The 15,555-nt window shown below is 37.1% G+C and overlaps 2 protein-coding genes across 3 annotated transcripts in view; one reads left to right on the plus strand and one right to left on the minus strand.

Annotated features, from left to right (window-relative positions):
• ZYG11B (zyg-11 family member B, cell cycle regulator) overlaps window positions 1–15,555 on the plus strand; it is a 71,610-nt gene that overhangs the window by 44,153 nt on the left and 11,902 nt on the right. For both annotated transcript variants that reach the window (XM_069477946.1, XM_069477947.1), the window contains exons 9-13: window positions 1,094–1,255; window positions 1,365–1,412; window positions 10,137–10,334; window positions 10,472–10,524; window positions 12,557–12,654. In XM_069477946.1, coding sequence (XP_069334047.1) covers window positions 1,094–1,255; window positions 1,365–1,412; window positions 10,137–10,334; window positions 10,472–10,524; window positions 12,557–12,654 — 559 coding nt within the window. The remainder of the gene's footprint in view (window positions 1–1,093; window positions 1,256–1,364; window positions 1,413–10,136; window positions 10,335–10,471; window positions 10,525–12,556; window positions 12,655–15,555) is intronic.
• Window positions 7,868–8,188, minus strand: LOC138389529 (large ribosomal subunit protein eL42-like). The gene has a single exon (XM_069477948.1). The coding sequence runs from the start codon at window positions 8,186–8,188 to the stop codon at window positions 7,868–7,870; it is 321 nt and encodes a 106-aa protein (XP_069334049.1).

Raw genomic sequence — 15,555 nt, forward strand, 5'->3', positions numbered from 1 at the left:
AAGATTTTAAGGAAGTAGTCTACTTATGTTTCAGAGGGAAATTAGGCTTACTTTAAGGAGGAATTAGTAGTAGTAGTGATGAAGATTATAGCTAGTTTTTTTTTCTACTCTTAATTATCACCTGCAATCTATAGTTGAGGAAACAAAGAATGAAATTGGTAAACAAAGTTGTGCAGGTAGTCAGATACAGAGATAATATTTAAGCTCAGGTAGCTTTTTTCTAGTGCCACACTCTGAGCCACTATACTATTAACTTACCTAATCGTACCTAGATATTTGTGTTCCTTAAATTTTTTTCCTGAATTGTGTATAACCTTTAGTAATAGTGTTCATTAATATTTTCTTATATCTGTTTTAGCAGAGCTTTCTTTTACCCCCAAAATGTAATCTAAAAATGGAATTATAGGTGCCTCATATAATTTTTAAAACATATACCTTTCAAACTTAAATTTCTTAAAGCTATGATAGAAATAATTTACAACTGGAATTCAAAGCTATTATCTTCTTTATATCCAATATAGACTTTAATTCCCTTACCATCTCATGTAGTTTCTCCTTTCTTTTTTTGTTTTTTAAGGAAAACTTGGAGTTAGGTAAAATTAGGTCTTCCAATTCTTAGTTTCTCTTACTAAGTTGACTATAATCAAATTAGTTAATATTTCTCAGACTCAATTTCCTCTCCTGAAATATGGGGATAATAATGCTATATTATAGGGTGTAATTTGCTGATCCTTAATAAATACTAGCTTCATTCCCCTTTCTCTTCCTTCAGCTTTTTAATTCTAGCATCTGGAAGAAGTATACGTTGTGAGTGATTTGATAGGATAGTTGTTCAAAAGTTTTAATCATTTTGCCTTTGTTATTTACAGGTGATTAGATTGAAGGTATGATCAGAATAATATAGGAGTATTTGTGAAAATCTTATACTTTTTTCTTGTTGAAGAAAAGTCCAATCCAAGATGCTGTTGGTTGTACTTATAAGAACCTTTACAGGAAATGCTTTAAGCTATGAGACTAATCCTTATCTACTTGTGGTTATTAGCAACCACAAATTGTGATAATTCAAAAATGAAAAATTGTTTTCCTTTTTCAGCAACTTCTTCAAATAGTGAAGCAGAAAACCAATCAAAATTCAGTGGACACTACGTTGAAGTTTACCTTGAGTGCACTTTGGAACCTCACAGATGAATCCCCAACCACTTGTAGACACTTTATTGAAAACCAAGGGTTGGAACTCTTCATGAGGGTTCTGGAGGTTAGAATGGAAATTTAGCTTACAGTTTTGCTATTTATTGATTTACTTATTTAAACATTTATTATACTTGGTTCTTTAGGTATTTATAGTTTTCTCTTTCTTTTTACAGTCTTTTCCAACTGAATCATCTATTCAACAGAAAGTTCTAGGACTTTTGGTAAGATATAAGCATTTCCTGCTAAGTTTCTGAGCTGTAATTTTTTTCTGTCTGCGGTAATACATTGAAGGTTGCTGCTGTGATATTTGCAAACACTTAATGATGTTGGAAAATACATACAATATAATTATTAAATTTAAAAAGGCTATAAAACTATACATATTAAGATTTTTGCCACAGTTTAAGAAAAAATGTAAATATACATGGTTTTCCTTATATTTTTTGGTATTATACAAAGTTTCACACTGAGCATCTCTCACTTTTATAACCGGAAAAAAAAAGATTTCATTTAAGGCCGGGCGCGGTGGCTCACGCCTGTAATCCTAGCACTCTGGGAGGCCGAGGTGGGCGGATCGTTTGAGCTCAGGAGTTCGAGACCAGCCTGAGCAAGAGCGAGACCCCACCTCTACTAAAAATAGAAAGAAATTATATGGACAGCTAAAAATATATATAGAAAAAATTAGCCGGGCATGGTGGCGCATGCCTGTAGTCCCAGCTACTCAGGAGGCTGAGACAGGAGGATCGCTTGAGCTCGGGAGTTTGAGGTTGCTGTGAGCTAGGCTGACGCCACGGCACTCACTCTAGCCTGGGCAACAGAGTGAGACTCTGTCTCAAAAAAAAAAAAAAAAAAAAGATTTCATTTAAAAAAAAAGTCATTGACTTATAGATGTTCTTAAATGCTATGTTTGATAGTTATATATTTTTTTTATTTATTTATGTTTTTTGAGTCAGTCTTGCTCTGTTGCCCGGGCTGGAGTGCCACGGCGTCAGCTCACAGCAACCTCAAACTCCTGGGCTCAAGCAATCCTTCTGCCTCAGCCTCCCGAGTAGCTGGGACTACAGGCATGCGCCACCATGCCTGGCTAATTTTTCTGTATATATTTTTAGCTGTCCATATAATTTTTTTCTGTTTTTTTTAGTAGAGGCGGGGTCTCGCTCTTGCTCAGGCTGGTCTCGAACTCCTGAGCTCAAACAATCTGCCCGCCTCAGCCTCCCAGAGTGCTAGGATTACAGGCGTGAGCCACCGCACCCAGCCTGTGTTTGATAGTTAATGGCTACTTAAAGGACTGCTTACTGGGCATGGTGGCTCATGCCAGTAAACCTAGTACTTTGGGAGGCCAAGAGGGGAGGATGGATTGCTTAAGACCAAAAATTCAGGACTAGCCTGGGCAACATAGAAAGACCCTTTCTCTAAAAAAATTTTTTTTTCTTAATATATTGGATATAAGTTAAGATGAGCCCTCTAGGATTTTGAGGCAAAGATGAAGGATTAGATGTTTTGTCAACTTAAATCACCACAATAGGCAAAGTGCCACTGTGGCAAAAGCCATTTTAGAGCAGACTTCTGCTCTCAAGGAATTAGATTATAGGAGGCATAGATAAATGAGTTAAAAAATATAACTTGATATTTTTTTTTCCACATGCAAAAGTATGAAATATTGAACAGTGAGGAGATGAATATTTGGGAAAGCTGAGGGCTGGCATATAAGGAGAACCTATCTATTCATTGTAGCTTTAGTTATGTAAAGTAAAAAATGGAAAACAACCTAAATGTCAGTAATAGAGGAATTATTAAATAAATTATAGTATTTGGTTGTTTTATTCAGTGTTCATATAATTATTAGAATAACCATTATTCTATTTAGATTATTAGATAGAATTAGATACAGGTTGGCTTAGTCACCTGAAGAGGAAAGGAGGAATTTAATTTAAGGATTTGGAAAGTTCTCTTAGGGCTTTAAAAATATCTTTTTTAAATTTCAGACGGAATACATGTTTATTATAACTAGTCAAACAGTGCAAAAATGTATTTAAAATGTTTAAAACTCTGTCCCCAACCTTCTATCATTTTCATCTCCATGAGATAATTAATATTGATACAACTTGATATGCTTCCTTCCATATCTTTATTACCTTGTAATTAAAACTGTTTTTTAATAATTTATTTTGAGATATTGATTCTAGTGTAATTATTTGTGATCAGAGAATATGCGTTGTTTTATTTGAGCCTTTTTGAATTTATTGAGACTCGTGTATGTCCCAGAACATGGTTTATTTTTGTAAATGTTCCATATGCACTTGAGAAGAATGTGTATTGTGCTGTTATTGTGTGCAGTGTTCTATAAATGGCAATCAAGTCTAGTTGGTTGATATTGTACAAGTCTACCATATCCTTACTGATTTTCTGCCTACCTGTTCTATCAATTATTGACAAAGGAGTTTTGAAATGTCTGACGATAATTGTGGATTTATCTGTTTCTCCTTACAATTCTATCAATTTTTGCTTCATATATTTTAAAACTCTCTTATTAGATACATAAACATTTAGAATTATGTCCTCCTGATTAATGGATCCCTTTGCCATTACGAAATGACTTTCTTCATCCCTGGTAATATTCTTTGCTTTGAAATTTACTTTGATACTAATATAGTCAGTCCAGCTTTTATTTGACTAGTGTTAGCATGCTATATCTTTTTTCATCCTTTTACTTTTAACCTATATTTGTCTTTATATGTAAAGTGTGTTTCTTATAGATAGAATATATTTTGCATTCTGCTTTTTAATCCAATTTGACAATCTGCTTTTTATTTGGGGTATTTGGATCACTTACATTTAGTGATTTTTTTAAAATTTGGAAATAATAATTATAAATATTTATATGGGGTACAATGTGATGTTTTGATGTTTGTGTAACTTGTGGAATAATTTAGTCAAGCTAATTAATATAGCCATCACTTCACATACTTAACATTTTTTGTGATGAAAGCATTTAAAATTTATTCTTAGCAATTTTGAAATGTATAATACATTATTATTAACTAATAGTCATGCTGTATGATAGATCTCAAAAATTTATTCCTCCTGTCTAACTGAAACTTTGTACTCTTTGACCAACATCTCTCCATCCCTCCCTCATCATTCCTAGCCTCTGGGACCATCATTCTACTCTCTACATCTATAAGTTAGACATTTTAGATTCCACTTGTAAGTGATATCATATAGTATTGTCTTTCCATGGTCATCAGTGTTGTCACAAATGACAGGATTTCCTTCTTTTATAAGGCTAAATAGTATTCCATTGTGTATTCATGCCATATTTTGCAAATTCAGCCATCCCTTGATAGACACTTAGATTGATTCCATAATTTGGCTGTTATGAATAAAACTATGATAAATATGGGAGTACAGATATCTCTTTGATATACTGATTTTAATTCCTTTATATTTTTACTCAGAAGTGAGATTGCTGGATCCATATGTAGTATATTTTTAATTTTTTAAATGTGATTATTGATATGGTTAAATTTGAGTTCATCACCATGCTATTTGTTTTGTTTTTCTCTTTGTTTTTCCCTCTTTTTCTGCCTTCTTAAAAGGGTTGGAGTATTTTTTATGACTCCATTTTATCTCCTTTCTTGGCTTAATAGCTGTAACTCTTTGCTTTGTTATTTTAATGATTGCTTTGGGTTCATAGCATACATTTTAATTACAGTATACCCTAAGTGATTTTATACAACTTCATATATAAGAACCTTAAAGTGGCCGGGCACGGTGGCTCACGCCTGTAATCCTAGCACTCTGAGAGGCCGAGGCAGGCAGATTGTTTGAGCCAGGAGTTCGAGACCAGCCTGAGCAAGAGTGAGACCCCCGTCTCTACTAAAAATAGAAAGAAATTATATGGACAGCTAAAATATATATAGAAAAATTAGCGGGGCATGATGGCTCATGCCTGTAGTCCCAGCTACTCAGGAGGCTGAGGCAGGAGGATCGCTTGAGCCCAAGAGTCTGAGGTTGCTGTGAGCTAGGCTGACACCATGGCACTCACTCTAGCCTGGGCAACAGAATGAGACTCTGTCTCAAAAAAAAAAAAAAAAAAAAAAAAAAGAACCTTAAAGTAGTAGCCTTTCATTTCTGATCTTTCCTTTATGGTATTATGGTCATACATTTTACTTTTACTTATAAATCACACAAAATATTATTTTTGTTTGAAATGTCAATAATCTTTTATGGAGATTTAAATAATTTGTAAAACTTAGATATTTATTCTAATATTAATAATTACTATTACTATTTCTGGTGCTCTTCTTTCTTTTATGCAGGTACAGATTTCCCTGTGATATTATTTTTGTTTTGCCTAAAAGACATCCTTTAACATTTCTTCTAGTGTAGGTCTGCTGATAAAGAATTCTTCAGCTTTTATTTATTCGTTTACTTTTAGAGACAGGATCTCACTCTGTCACCCAGGCTGAAATGCAGTGGTGCATTCATAGCTCACTCCAGCCTCTAACTCTTGGTCTTGGGCTCAAAGGATCCTCCTGCCTCAGGCTCCCGAATAGGTGGGGCTATAGGTGCATGCCATCACACCAGCTTTTTTTTTTTTTTTTTTATAGAGATGGGGTCTCACTAGGTTGCCCAGGCTGGTCTCAAACTCCTGACCTCGAGCAGTCCTCCTGCCTCGGCCTCCCAAAGTGCAGGGATTACAGGCATGAGCCACCATACCTGGCCCTGACTTTGAATTCTTTGGGGTTTATATCCAGAAGGAGAATTGTTGTGTCATAAGATAATTGATTTTTTTTCTTTTTAAGGTAGTGTCTCAACTCTGTCACTCCAGCCAGAGTGCAGTGGCATCATCATAGCTCACTGCAGCCTCAAACTCCTGGGCTCAAGCAATCCTCCTGGCTCAGCCTCCCAAGTAGCTGGAACTACAGGCATGTGCCACCCTGCTCAGCTAATTTTTCTATTTTTTGTAGAGACAGGGTCTCACTCGTGCTCAGGCTGGTCTCAAACTCCTGACTTCAAGCGATACTTCCTCCTTGGCTCACAGAGTGCTAGGATTACAGGCGTGAGTCACTATGCCTGATCGATAGTTGATTTTTTTTTTTTTTCTATGAGACAGAGTCTCGCTCTGTTGCCTGGGCTAGAGTGCCATGGTGTCAGCCTAGCTCACAGCAACCTCAAACTCCTGGGCTCAAGCAATCCTCCTGCCTTAGCTTCCCAAGTAGCTGGGACTACAGGCGCACACCACCACGCCCAGCTAATTTTTTCTATTTTTTAGTAGAGCCGGGGCTTACTCTTGCACAGGCTGGTCTTGAACTCCTGACCTCAAGTGATCCTCCTGCCTCGGCCTTCCAGAGTGCTAGGATTACAGGTGTGAGGCACTGCGCCCAGTCAATTTTTAATTTTTGAGGAACTGCTATACTGTTTTCCACAGCAACTGTACCATTTTACATTCCTACCAGCAGTGGGCAAGAGTTCCTGTTTCTCCATATTCTCACCAACACTTATTTTCTGTTTTTTGGTTGGTAGCCATTCTGATAGGTGTGAGGTAGTATCTTACAATTTGGATTTACATTTCTCTAACGATAAGTGATGTTGAGCATCTTTTCATGTGTTTATTGGCCATTTGTATATCTTCTTTGGAGAAATATCTGTTCAAATCCTTTGCCTATTTTTTAATTGGATTGTTTATTTTTTTTGTTGTTGAATTTTAGGAGTCCTCCATAGATTCTGGATATCAATCCCTTATCAGATACATGATTTGCAAATATTTTTTCCCATTCTTCTTGGTAGTTTTTGATTGGATGCCAGACATTGTGAATTTTACCTTCTTGGGTGCTGAATATTTTTGTTTTTCTATGAATATTCTTGAACTTTGTTCTGGGATGTAATTAATTTACTTTTAAACAGTTTGCTCATTTGGGGGTCTTCCTTTTCTGATTGATTAGGAGATTCTAGAGATGTAATAAGGCTAGGGCTAATTATTCTCTGCTATTGAAATAAGATTTTCCTGAGTATTCTACACAGTGCCTTGTGAATGCAGAGTTTTCCCGTACTGGCTGGTGAGAACAAGTACCCTTCCTGGCCCCGTCTGAGCACTGGGTATTTTTCTGTAATCCTTTTTTATGGTTCTTTTCCTGCCCTCAGATGGTTAACTCATGTTGATGTTCTGATCAGTACTGTGCTGAATGGAGTAGGACCCTCTGCAGATCTCTGAATTCTCTGTGTATTCTTCACCCTGTATTCTGTCCTCTGAATTGCCTTAATCTCTGTGGACTCTCAGCTTCATCTCCTCTACTCCATGAGTCCACTGGACTCTGCTTTAGTTCCATATCCTTGTGCCACAGTCTGGAAATGCTCTCAAGGCAGTATCTCACTCGTTTTCTATCTCTAAGAGTCACTGTTCTTTCTTGCCTAATTATTCAGTGTCTTGAAAATAGTGGTTTTAGTTTTATTTGGTTTTTTTTTTTAGTTGTTTGAGGCAGAAATGTAAATGTAGCCACTTTTTTTCCATGTTGGCCAGGAGCAGGAGTCCTCACCAATCTTCAGTTAAATAGATTTAAAAATGAGAAATTTGTCTTTCATATTTACCCACATATTTCTCATTCTGTTAATTTTTTTAAGTGAACGTAACTATAAGATTCTATTTTCTTCATAATAAAACAAAAGATGACACTTAGAACTGGATCACTGGGCCCTTTCTCTTTTTATCTCCTCCTAATTCAAAATGCTTGCATCTCTTAATAGCCAACATTCTCTTACATCTGCAGGTGGACTTGACACACTCATGCCTCAGCACAATCTTCTTGGTAGTTTTAGCTTTGGTCCAGAAAATTGGCTTAGTCTGCCCACCATGGCCACTCTGCTTCCTGTCATAACACCACTTTCTCTGGACATACAAAGAATCCTTGCCCTTCTTGTACTGTGTCACTATGTGGGATTGGTACTTGACACACTTTTTAGAGAAAGTCCAGTGGGTTTTAGAAACCTTTACCATGTTTGCAGGAGTGCTATTGGCATTGAAAGACTTTTTTTTTTTTTTTTTTTACATTTCTTATCTTGTAGGTATGCCGTTGATGAATTTTCACTCAGGTTTATTTGCCTGAAAAAGTCTTTTATTTTCCTTTCATTTTCAAAAGACAGATTTTTTGTGCCCCTGTGAGAGAGATGATAAAAAAAAAATACAGAAGGTAAATTTTTACTTGGCTTTTGTTGTTGTTAGACACAGGATCTCCCTCTATCACCCAGGCTGAAGTATAGTGGTGGCCTTTCCTGGGCTGGGCTCAAGCCACCCTCCCACCTTGGTGTCCCAGGTAGCTGGTACTACAGGTGTGCACCACCATGTCCAGTGTTTGCTTGGCTGTTGAAGTCTATGTGGGTGTTTTTTCCTGTTGAATCTTTGGGTTTATAATTTTTATCAATTTGGAAAAATTTTGGCCATTATATCTTAAAATACCTTTTTTTATACCTTCTCTAATCTCGTCTCCTTCTGTGACTCTAATTACAAATGTGTTAGAGTTAGATATCTCCCAAAAGTCATAGAAGTTCCCTATTGCTCTATTGGCTCCTCTCAACCCCTGTAATCATCTTTTTTTTTTTTTTTTCCTGTACTTTGGTTTGGATTCTTTCTCTTTCTGTTTTTCACTTTACCAATTTTTTCCCCTGCAGTATCTCATCTGCTATTAATCTCATCCAGTATATTTTGTATTTCAGATATTGTTCTTTTTTTTTATTTCTAGAAATTGCATTTAGGTCTTTCTTATATCTTCATTTTCTCTCCTCATGTTTATGTTTTCCTTTCATCCTAAATCATATAATAGCTATTTTAAGTCCTCAGCTGCTAATTCTGTTATCTCTGTCATTTCTGTGTCTTTTTCTATTGATTGATTTTTCTCCTGATTATGGATCATATTTTGCTACCCCTTTGTACGCCTGGTAATTTTTGAGTGCCAGTCCTTGTGAAATTTACATTGTTGATTGCTGGATATTATTATTTTTCTCTAAAGAATCTTATACTTTCAGCCAGGCGTGGTGGCTCACATCTGTAATCCTAGCACTCTGGGATGCTGAAGCAGGAGGATCGCTTGAGCTTAGGAGTTTGAGACCCCATTTTTACTAAAAATAGAAAAATTAGTTGGGCATTGTGGTGTATGCCTGTAGTCCCAGCTACTCGGGAGGCTGAGGCAGGAGGATCACTTGATCCCAGGAGTTTGAGGTTGCTGTGAGGTAGGCTAATGCCACAGCACTCTACTTAGGACAATGGAGTGAGACTGTCTCAAAAAAAAAAAGAATTTTATACTTTGTTCTTGTGTGGCATTACTTGAAGATCAAGTTGTTCCTTTTGAAGCTTGTTCATTTAACCCTAGGGCTATTATATAATTTAGCCCCACTACTATCACATGCTTTGCTTATTATGAGATCTCTTCACTCTGGCTAGTGGGAATGTGAACTATTTCTAGCCCTGTGTGACTTTGGATTTGTTTGTGTACTACTTTCTGGTAGTTCTTTCCCTAGCCTCGTGGAGTTTCACCCAACGTCATTACTCAGCCAAAGATTTAAGGGGACCCCTGTACAGGTTGTGTGCACTCTCTCGCTCTCTCTCTGAGTGTGGACCTTTTTCCTTTCCAGTACTCTGTTCTACAAAGGTTTGCTGCTTGGCCACCCTGAAATGTGATCTGTCTCAACAAAACTACCAGGTTTTCTTTAGGTTCCCCTTCATTGCAATCTGGAAACTGCCCCATTTGAATACTTTCTCTCAGGGAAATACTTTACTCTCACCTTCCTGCATTGCCTGTTGTCTAGGTCTGAAAACGGTTCTTTTAGCCATTTACCTTACATATTACTTTATTTCCTTTTTTTTTTAAGGCCTCACTACCACCACCACCCACCCACCAGTCTCTGAGGCAGGGTGGGACACTTAATTTTTATGTCTTCTTTTTTTCCAGAACAATATAGCTGAAGTACAAGAATTGCATTCTGAATTAATGTGGAAGGATTTCATAGACCACATCAGTAGTCTCCTACACAGTGTTGAAGTGGAAGTCAGTTACTTTGCAGCTGGAATTATTGCCCATTTAATATCAAGAGGTGAACAAGCTTGGACATTGAGTCGTAGTCAGAGGAATTCTCTTCTGGATGATTTGGTACGGTTACTTGGTGTTTTCTGGAAGCATACAAACAACATTCATAGTAGTTAAACTATCAGAGCCTCAGAATGTAATAAATAATGCAATGCTAAGTAAATATTGTAATCCTTTCTTGTGTGTCTTGTGTCTTCCAGCATTCAGCGATTTTGAAATGGCCAACTCCAGAGTGTGAGATGGTAGCATACAGGTAAAACAGTAACCTAGTCATTTTGCCTGCATAGAGATCATTTCTACTAGATGCATAATTTTTCTATCAGGTATCTTAGTAATGGCTTTCAAAGAAACAAAGTATTTTGACTTCTTTCTGCCATTTATCATACGTCCTTCCTTCCTTCATTCTACATTTATTGAAGACAAGTGCCCAAGTGCCAGGGATTTGTTCTTTGCTCTTGAATTTTTTTTTTTTTTTTCCCCAAGACAGGGTCTCACTCTGTTGCCTAGGCTAGAGTATAGTGGTGTCATCAGAGCTCACAGCAACCTCAAACTCCTGGACTCAAGCGATCCTCCTGCCTCAGCCTCCCACATAGCTGGGCCTACAGGGGCGCACAACTACACCAGGCTAATTTTTTCTATTTTTTTGTAGAAATGGGGTCTTGCTATGTTGCTCAGGCTAGTCTCGAACTCCTGGCCTCCAGGGATCTTCCTGCCTCAGCCTCCCAAAGTTCTAGGATGACAGGCATGAGCCACTATACCTGGCCTGCCCTTGAAATTCAAAGATGAACAAGACATGGTACCTACACACAAGAATCTTATATCCTAGTGAGGGAGATCAAATGTGAATCAGAGGCCAGCACGGTGGCTCACACCTATGATCCCAGCACTTTGGGAGGCTGAATCAGGAGGATCGTTTGAAGCCCGGAGTTCAAAACCAGCCTGAGCCAAGAGTAAGACCCTGTCCTAACAATAACAAAAAATTTTAAAAATTAGCTGAATGTGGTGGATACTTAGGAGGCTGAGGTAGGAAGATTGCTTGAGCCCAGGAGTTGGAGGCTACAGTGATCTGTGATTGCACCACTGCACTCCATCCTGGGTAACACTTTTATTCTGGGGGAACACAATGGGACCCTGTCTCTTTAAAAAAAAAAAGTGAATCAGATATAAATCACCATTAGGCTACATGTACATAGAATATTATGAAATTAAAGGTTAAAGTGCTTATTCCACACTGGAAAATGATAAAAAGCTTCCAGAGGAAGTGAGTTGTGAGCTGAGTTTTGCAAGCTAATTAAGTAGAGGTAGGAGATTTTAGGAAGAGAAAATAATATATCAATGCAAGGAAGTCTAAAACAACATGACATGTTGAAGGGACTAAAAGTAGCACCAGATTCAGTTGCGGAAAGTGCATAGTGAATGCCTAACTGTTTATGACAGGTGACTTTATAGCTAAGTTGTTAATTACCAGAAATATTTCAGGTTGCTGCGTAATTAATTTCATTACAACTTATTTTTGTTGTTTGCTTCATAAATGCTGATACTGCCAACATTTTTGAATTCTCCAACTTACATTCTACCCATTTTTGTTTATAACAGTAGAAATAGAAAGGATAATTCATGGTGTTCTACCAGTTAGTTATCACCTAACCTCTCCATTTCTTAGTTTCTAAACCGAGGTCTACTAGTCTTCAAATATAGCTTTTTTTTTTTTTTTTGACAGAGTCTCACTCTGTTGCCCAGGCTAGAGTGCCGTGGCGTCAGCCTAGCTCACAGCAACCTCAAACTCCCAGGCTCAAGCAATCCTTCTGAATCAGCCTCCCGAGTAGCTGGGACTACAGGCATGCACCACCATGCCCAGCTAATTTTTTTTACATATATTTTTAGTTGTCCAGGTAATTTCTTTCTATTTTTAGTAGAGACAGGGTCTCGCTCTTGCTCAGAGTGGTCTTAAACTCCTGACCTTGAGCAATCCTCCTGCTTCAGCATCCCAGAGTGCTAGGATTACAGGCGTGAGCCACTGCGCCCAGCCTCAAATATAGCTTTTGAACAATTTTTTTTCTCTTTTAGTACCGTGTTCTTATCACCTTCATCTTCTGTACTGAGACTTGTCTGAATGCAATCTTCTCTGAAATGGCTAAGACAAAGAAAAGATGTTCTGTAGTTCATTTATATTAGTCTAGATATAATAGGATGATATTTTGAAAATGAAAAGTTTAAGAATCACTGCTTTAGAAAGTAATGCTAAGTATGGGATGTAACTTTGATGTTTTCTTTTGAACCTTTAGGTCCTTTAATCCATTTTTCCCATTACTTGGCTGTTTCACAACACCAGGAGTCCAGCTATGGGCAGTTTGGGCCATGCAACATGTCTGCAGCAAGAATCGTATGTACCACAAAAAAGAACTATGTTTTCCTTTTTAAAGTGAAATTCTCCTTTCGCAGGAAAGCCATTTCTAAATTGTAAGGTTGAAGTGATTTTTAAGGACACTGACTTTTAAAGATGCAATGAGAATCTTTGGTTATAAACCAAATGTGTTCTTTCAGAATGAGTTTGACAATGCTAGGTACTGAATAACAATGGTGAATGAGACACTGTTCTAATCTCATGGAATTTAAAGATTAAGAGCCTATAGTGAGTCCATTTGTTGAATAAAAAGTCTTAAGTAGATCTGTTTCTGATACATTCCAATGCCCAAGTCTCATCTGTTCAAGATATAACTGTCAGCACCCATGGTCTCTGGAGAAGCAAAGCATTTAAATCAGGTTTCATATCATTCTTTTTTAAAGGTCATGATATAACTCTTTTTGAGTTATTAATATAAATTCAGTCCACAAATGCTGTGACACAAACACATAGAACCATTTTCATAGTAAAGTATAAATTAATAGTTTTTGACATTAAAAATAAGGACCAAGGAAAAATAATTAAAAAAAAATTAAAAAGTAGAGGGAAAATAGTAGAATGTAGACCCGTAGGCCATACATAGTGATTCATATACTTTTTGTGGCTGGGTACAAATAGTAAGCTACATGGTTCTCCATATAAAGGGGGAAAACATCTTACAGGGAGCAGCAGGGAAGTAAAGCTTTTATGAGCAGTTAACTACAAATTAAATTTCTTATATAGGACCTTAATAGGGGATGTATTATAAAGCACCTTATATAGGAGACGTGAGAATTGTTTCTAACAACATATAGCAGCAGTAACATTTGGTGAGATTATTTCTTGTGTTCTTTGATGAAAACTAAGTGCACAGCCTGAACAAAAGCAAGACCCCATCTCTACAAAAAATAGAAAATTAGGCCCGGTGCAGTGGCTCATGCCTGTAGTCCTAGCACTCTGGGAGGCCAAAGCAGGAGGATTGCTCCAGCTCAGGAGACTAACCTGAGCAAGAGCAAGACCCCTGTCTCTACAAAAAATAGAAAAAAATTAGCCGAGTATGGTGGCATGTGCCTGTAGTCCCAGCTAGTCAGGAGGCTGAGGCAGGAGGATCGCTTAAGCTCAGGAGTTTGAGATTGCAGTCAACTATGATGACACACTGCACTACAGCCTGGGCAACACAGCAAGACCTTACTAGGAAGGAAAGGCAAGGAAAAGGGAAAGGGAAAGGAAAGGAAAACTCAGTGCATACCCACAAAAAGGCAACTCAGTAAAAGCCCCTCTGTGTCAAACAGAGATGGTGTGTTTAGAGAACGGGATGTGAAAGAGAAAACTGCTTTGTATCCATCTAAACTCCCACCTGGAGGCTTCTCTGGCCCCTCCTACTAAATTACCCAGAAACAGAGTTGTTCATTCAAAAATACAAGACTGCCTCTTTAGCTACATTAAACTGTCTCTGCTCTAAAACCTTTTTCCTTTTACCATACCCACAGGTTCTGAGAACTCCCTAGTTTTAAGAAACTAGTCTGTCCCATCGTATACCCAGCCTCTAATCCCTAGGCTTCTTTCCTCATAACTCAAGGAAAGGACCTTTCACAGCTCAGTAGGAGACAATAGTGCATTTTCACATAAGTATTTATTTTTGTGACTACTTTTAGGTATCAGTGTTCTTTCAAATTTATTCTATGGAATGACAGTTCCAAAGAACTTATTCTAAAATGCACTGTAATTTGGGGGAATGTCAGAATATTTTATTTCTAACTCAGGTAGTTTAGGTTCCTACTTTCTTGCTTTCTGGGTTTATTTTGTGTATATTTAAATGGAATTTACTTCTGTTTGTATTAAAATGTCTTAATGCTGCTGATACCTGTTAATAATTAAGAGATAGAGGTTGAGTATCTTTTATCCAAAATGGTTGGGACCAGAAGTGTTTCAGATTTTGAATTGTTTTGGATTTTGGCATATTTGCATATACATAACGAGATAATCTTGAGGATGAGACCCAAGTCTAAACACAAAATCCCTTTATGTTTCATATACACTTAATACATATAGACTGAAGATAATTTTTTTCATTCTTTTCCTGATCAAATAACTCAGATTTTAACTCTGAAGATAATTTTATACAATATTTTAAATAATGTGAGATCAAGTGTGGAATTTTCCACTTGTGGTGGTGTGTCAATACTCAAAAAATTTGGAATTTTGGAGGATTTTGGATTTTCAGATTCGGGCTGCTCAACCTGTGGTATAGCATGGTGTTTAAGAGCATATAGTAATCTACTTGGATCCAAATAGCATCCACCACTTACTATGTATGCTACCTTGAACAAATTATTAAGCCTGGGCCTTAGTTTCCACATCTGTTAAATGGGAATAATGTACCTATTTCACAAATTATAATGAACATTTTTAATATTTTACAAAGTTTTTTTGACATAATTTGTAATAATCACATAATCTTTATTGTTGAGTGTATTGGTTTCCTAGGTCAGCTGTAACAAAATACCACAAACTGGGTGGCATAAAACAACAGAAATTTTTTGTCTCATGGTTCTGGATGCCAGAAGTCTGAAATCAAGATGTCAGTAGGGCCATGTTCTCTCTGATGGCTCTAACGGAGAATCCTTCCTTGCCTCTGCTAGCTTTTGGTGTTTGTCTCTTATCCGTGGAATTCCTTGGCTAGTAAACGTATCACTCAAGTCAAATGGCCACCTTCTCCCTGTGTATCTTAACATTGTCTTCCTTCTGTGTGTGTCCTTTTCTGTGTTCCAATCTTTCCTTTTCATAAAGATGCCAGTCATATTGGGGCCAATCCTAATGAGCTCATTTTTAACTTGACTAATTATTAATACATCAGCAATGACCCTTATTTCCAAATAAGGTCACATTTTGAGGTACTGG

The sequence above is a fragment of the Eulemur rufifrons genome, chromosome 8, assembly GCF_041146395.1.
Source record: "Eulemur rufifrons isolate Redbay chromosome 8, OSU_ERuf_1, whole genome shotgun sequence".
Taxonomy (NCBI): domain Eukaryota; kingdom Metazoa; phylum Chordata; class Mammalia; order Primates; family Lemuridae; genus Eulemur; species Eulemur rufifrons.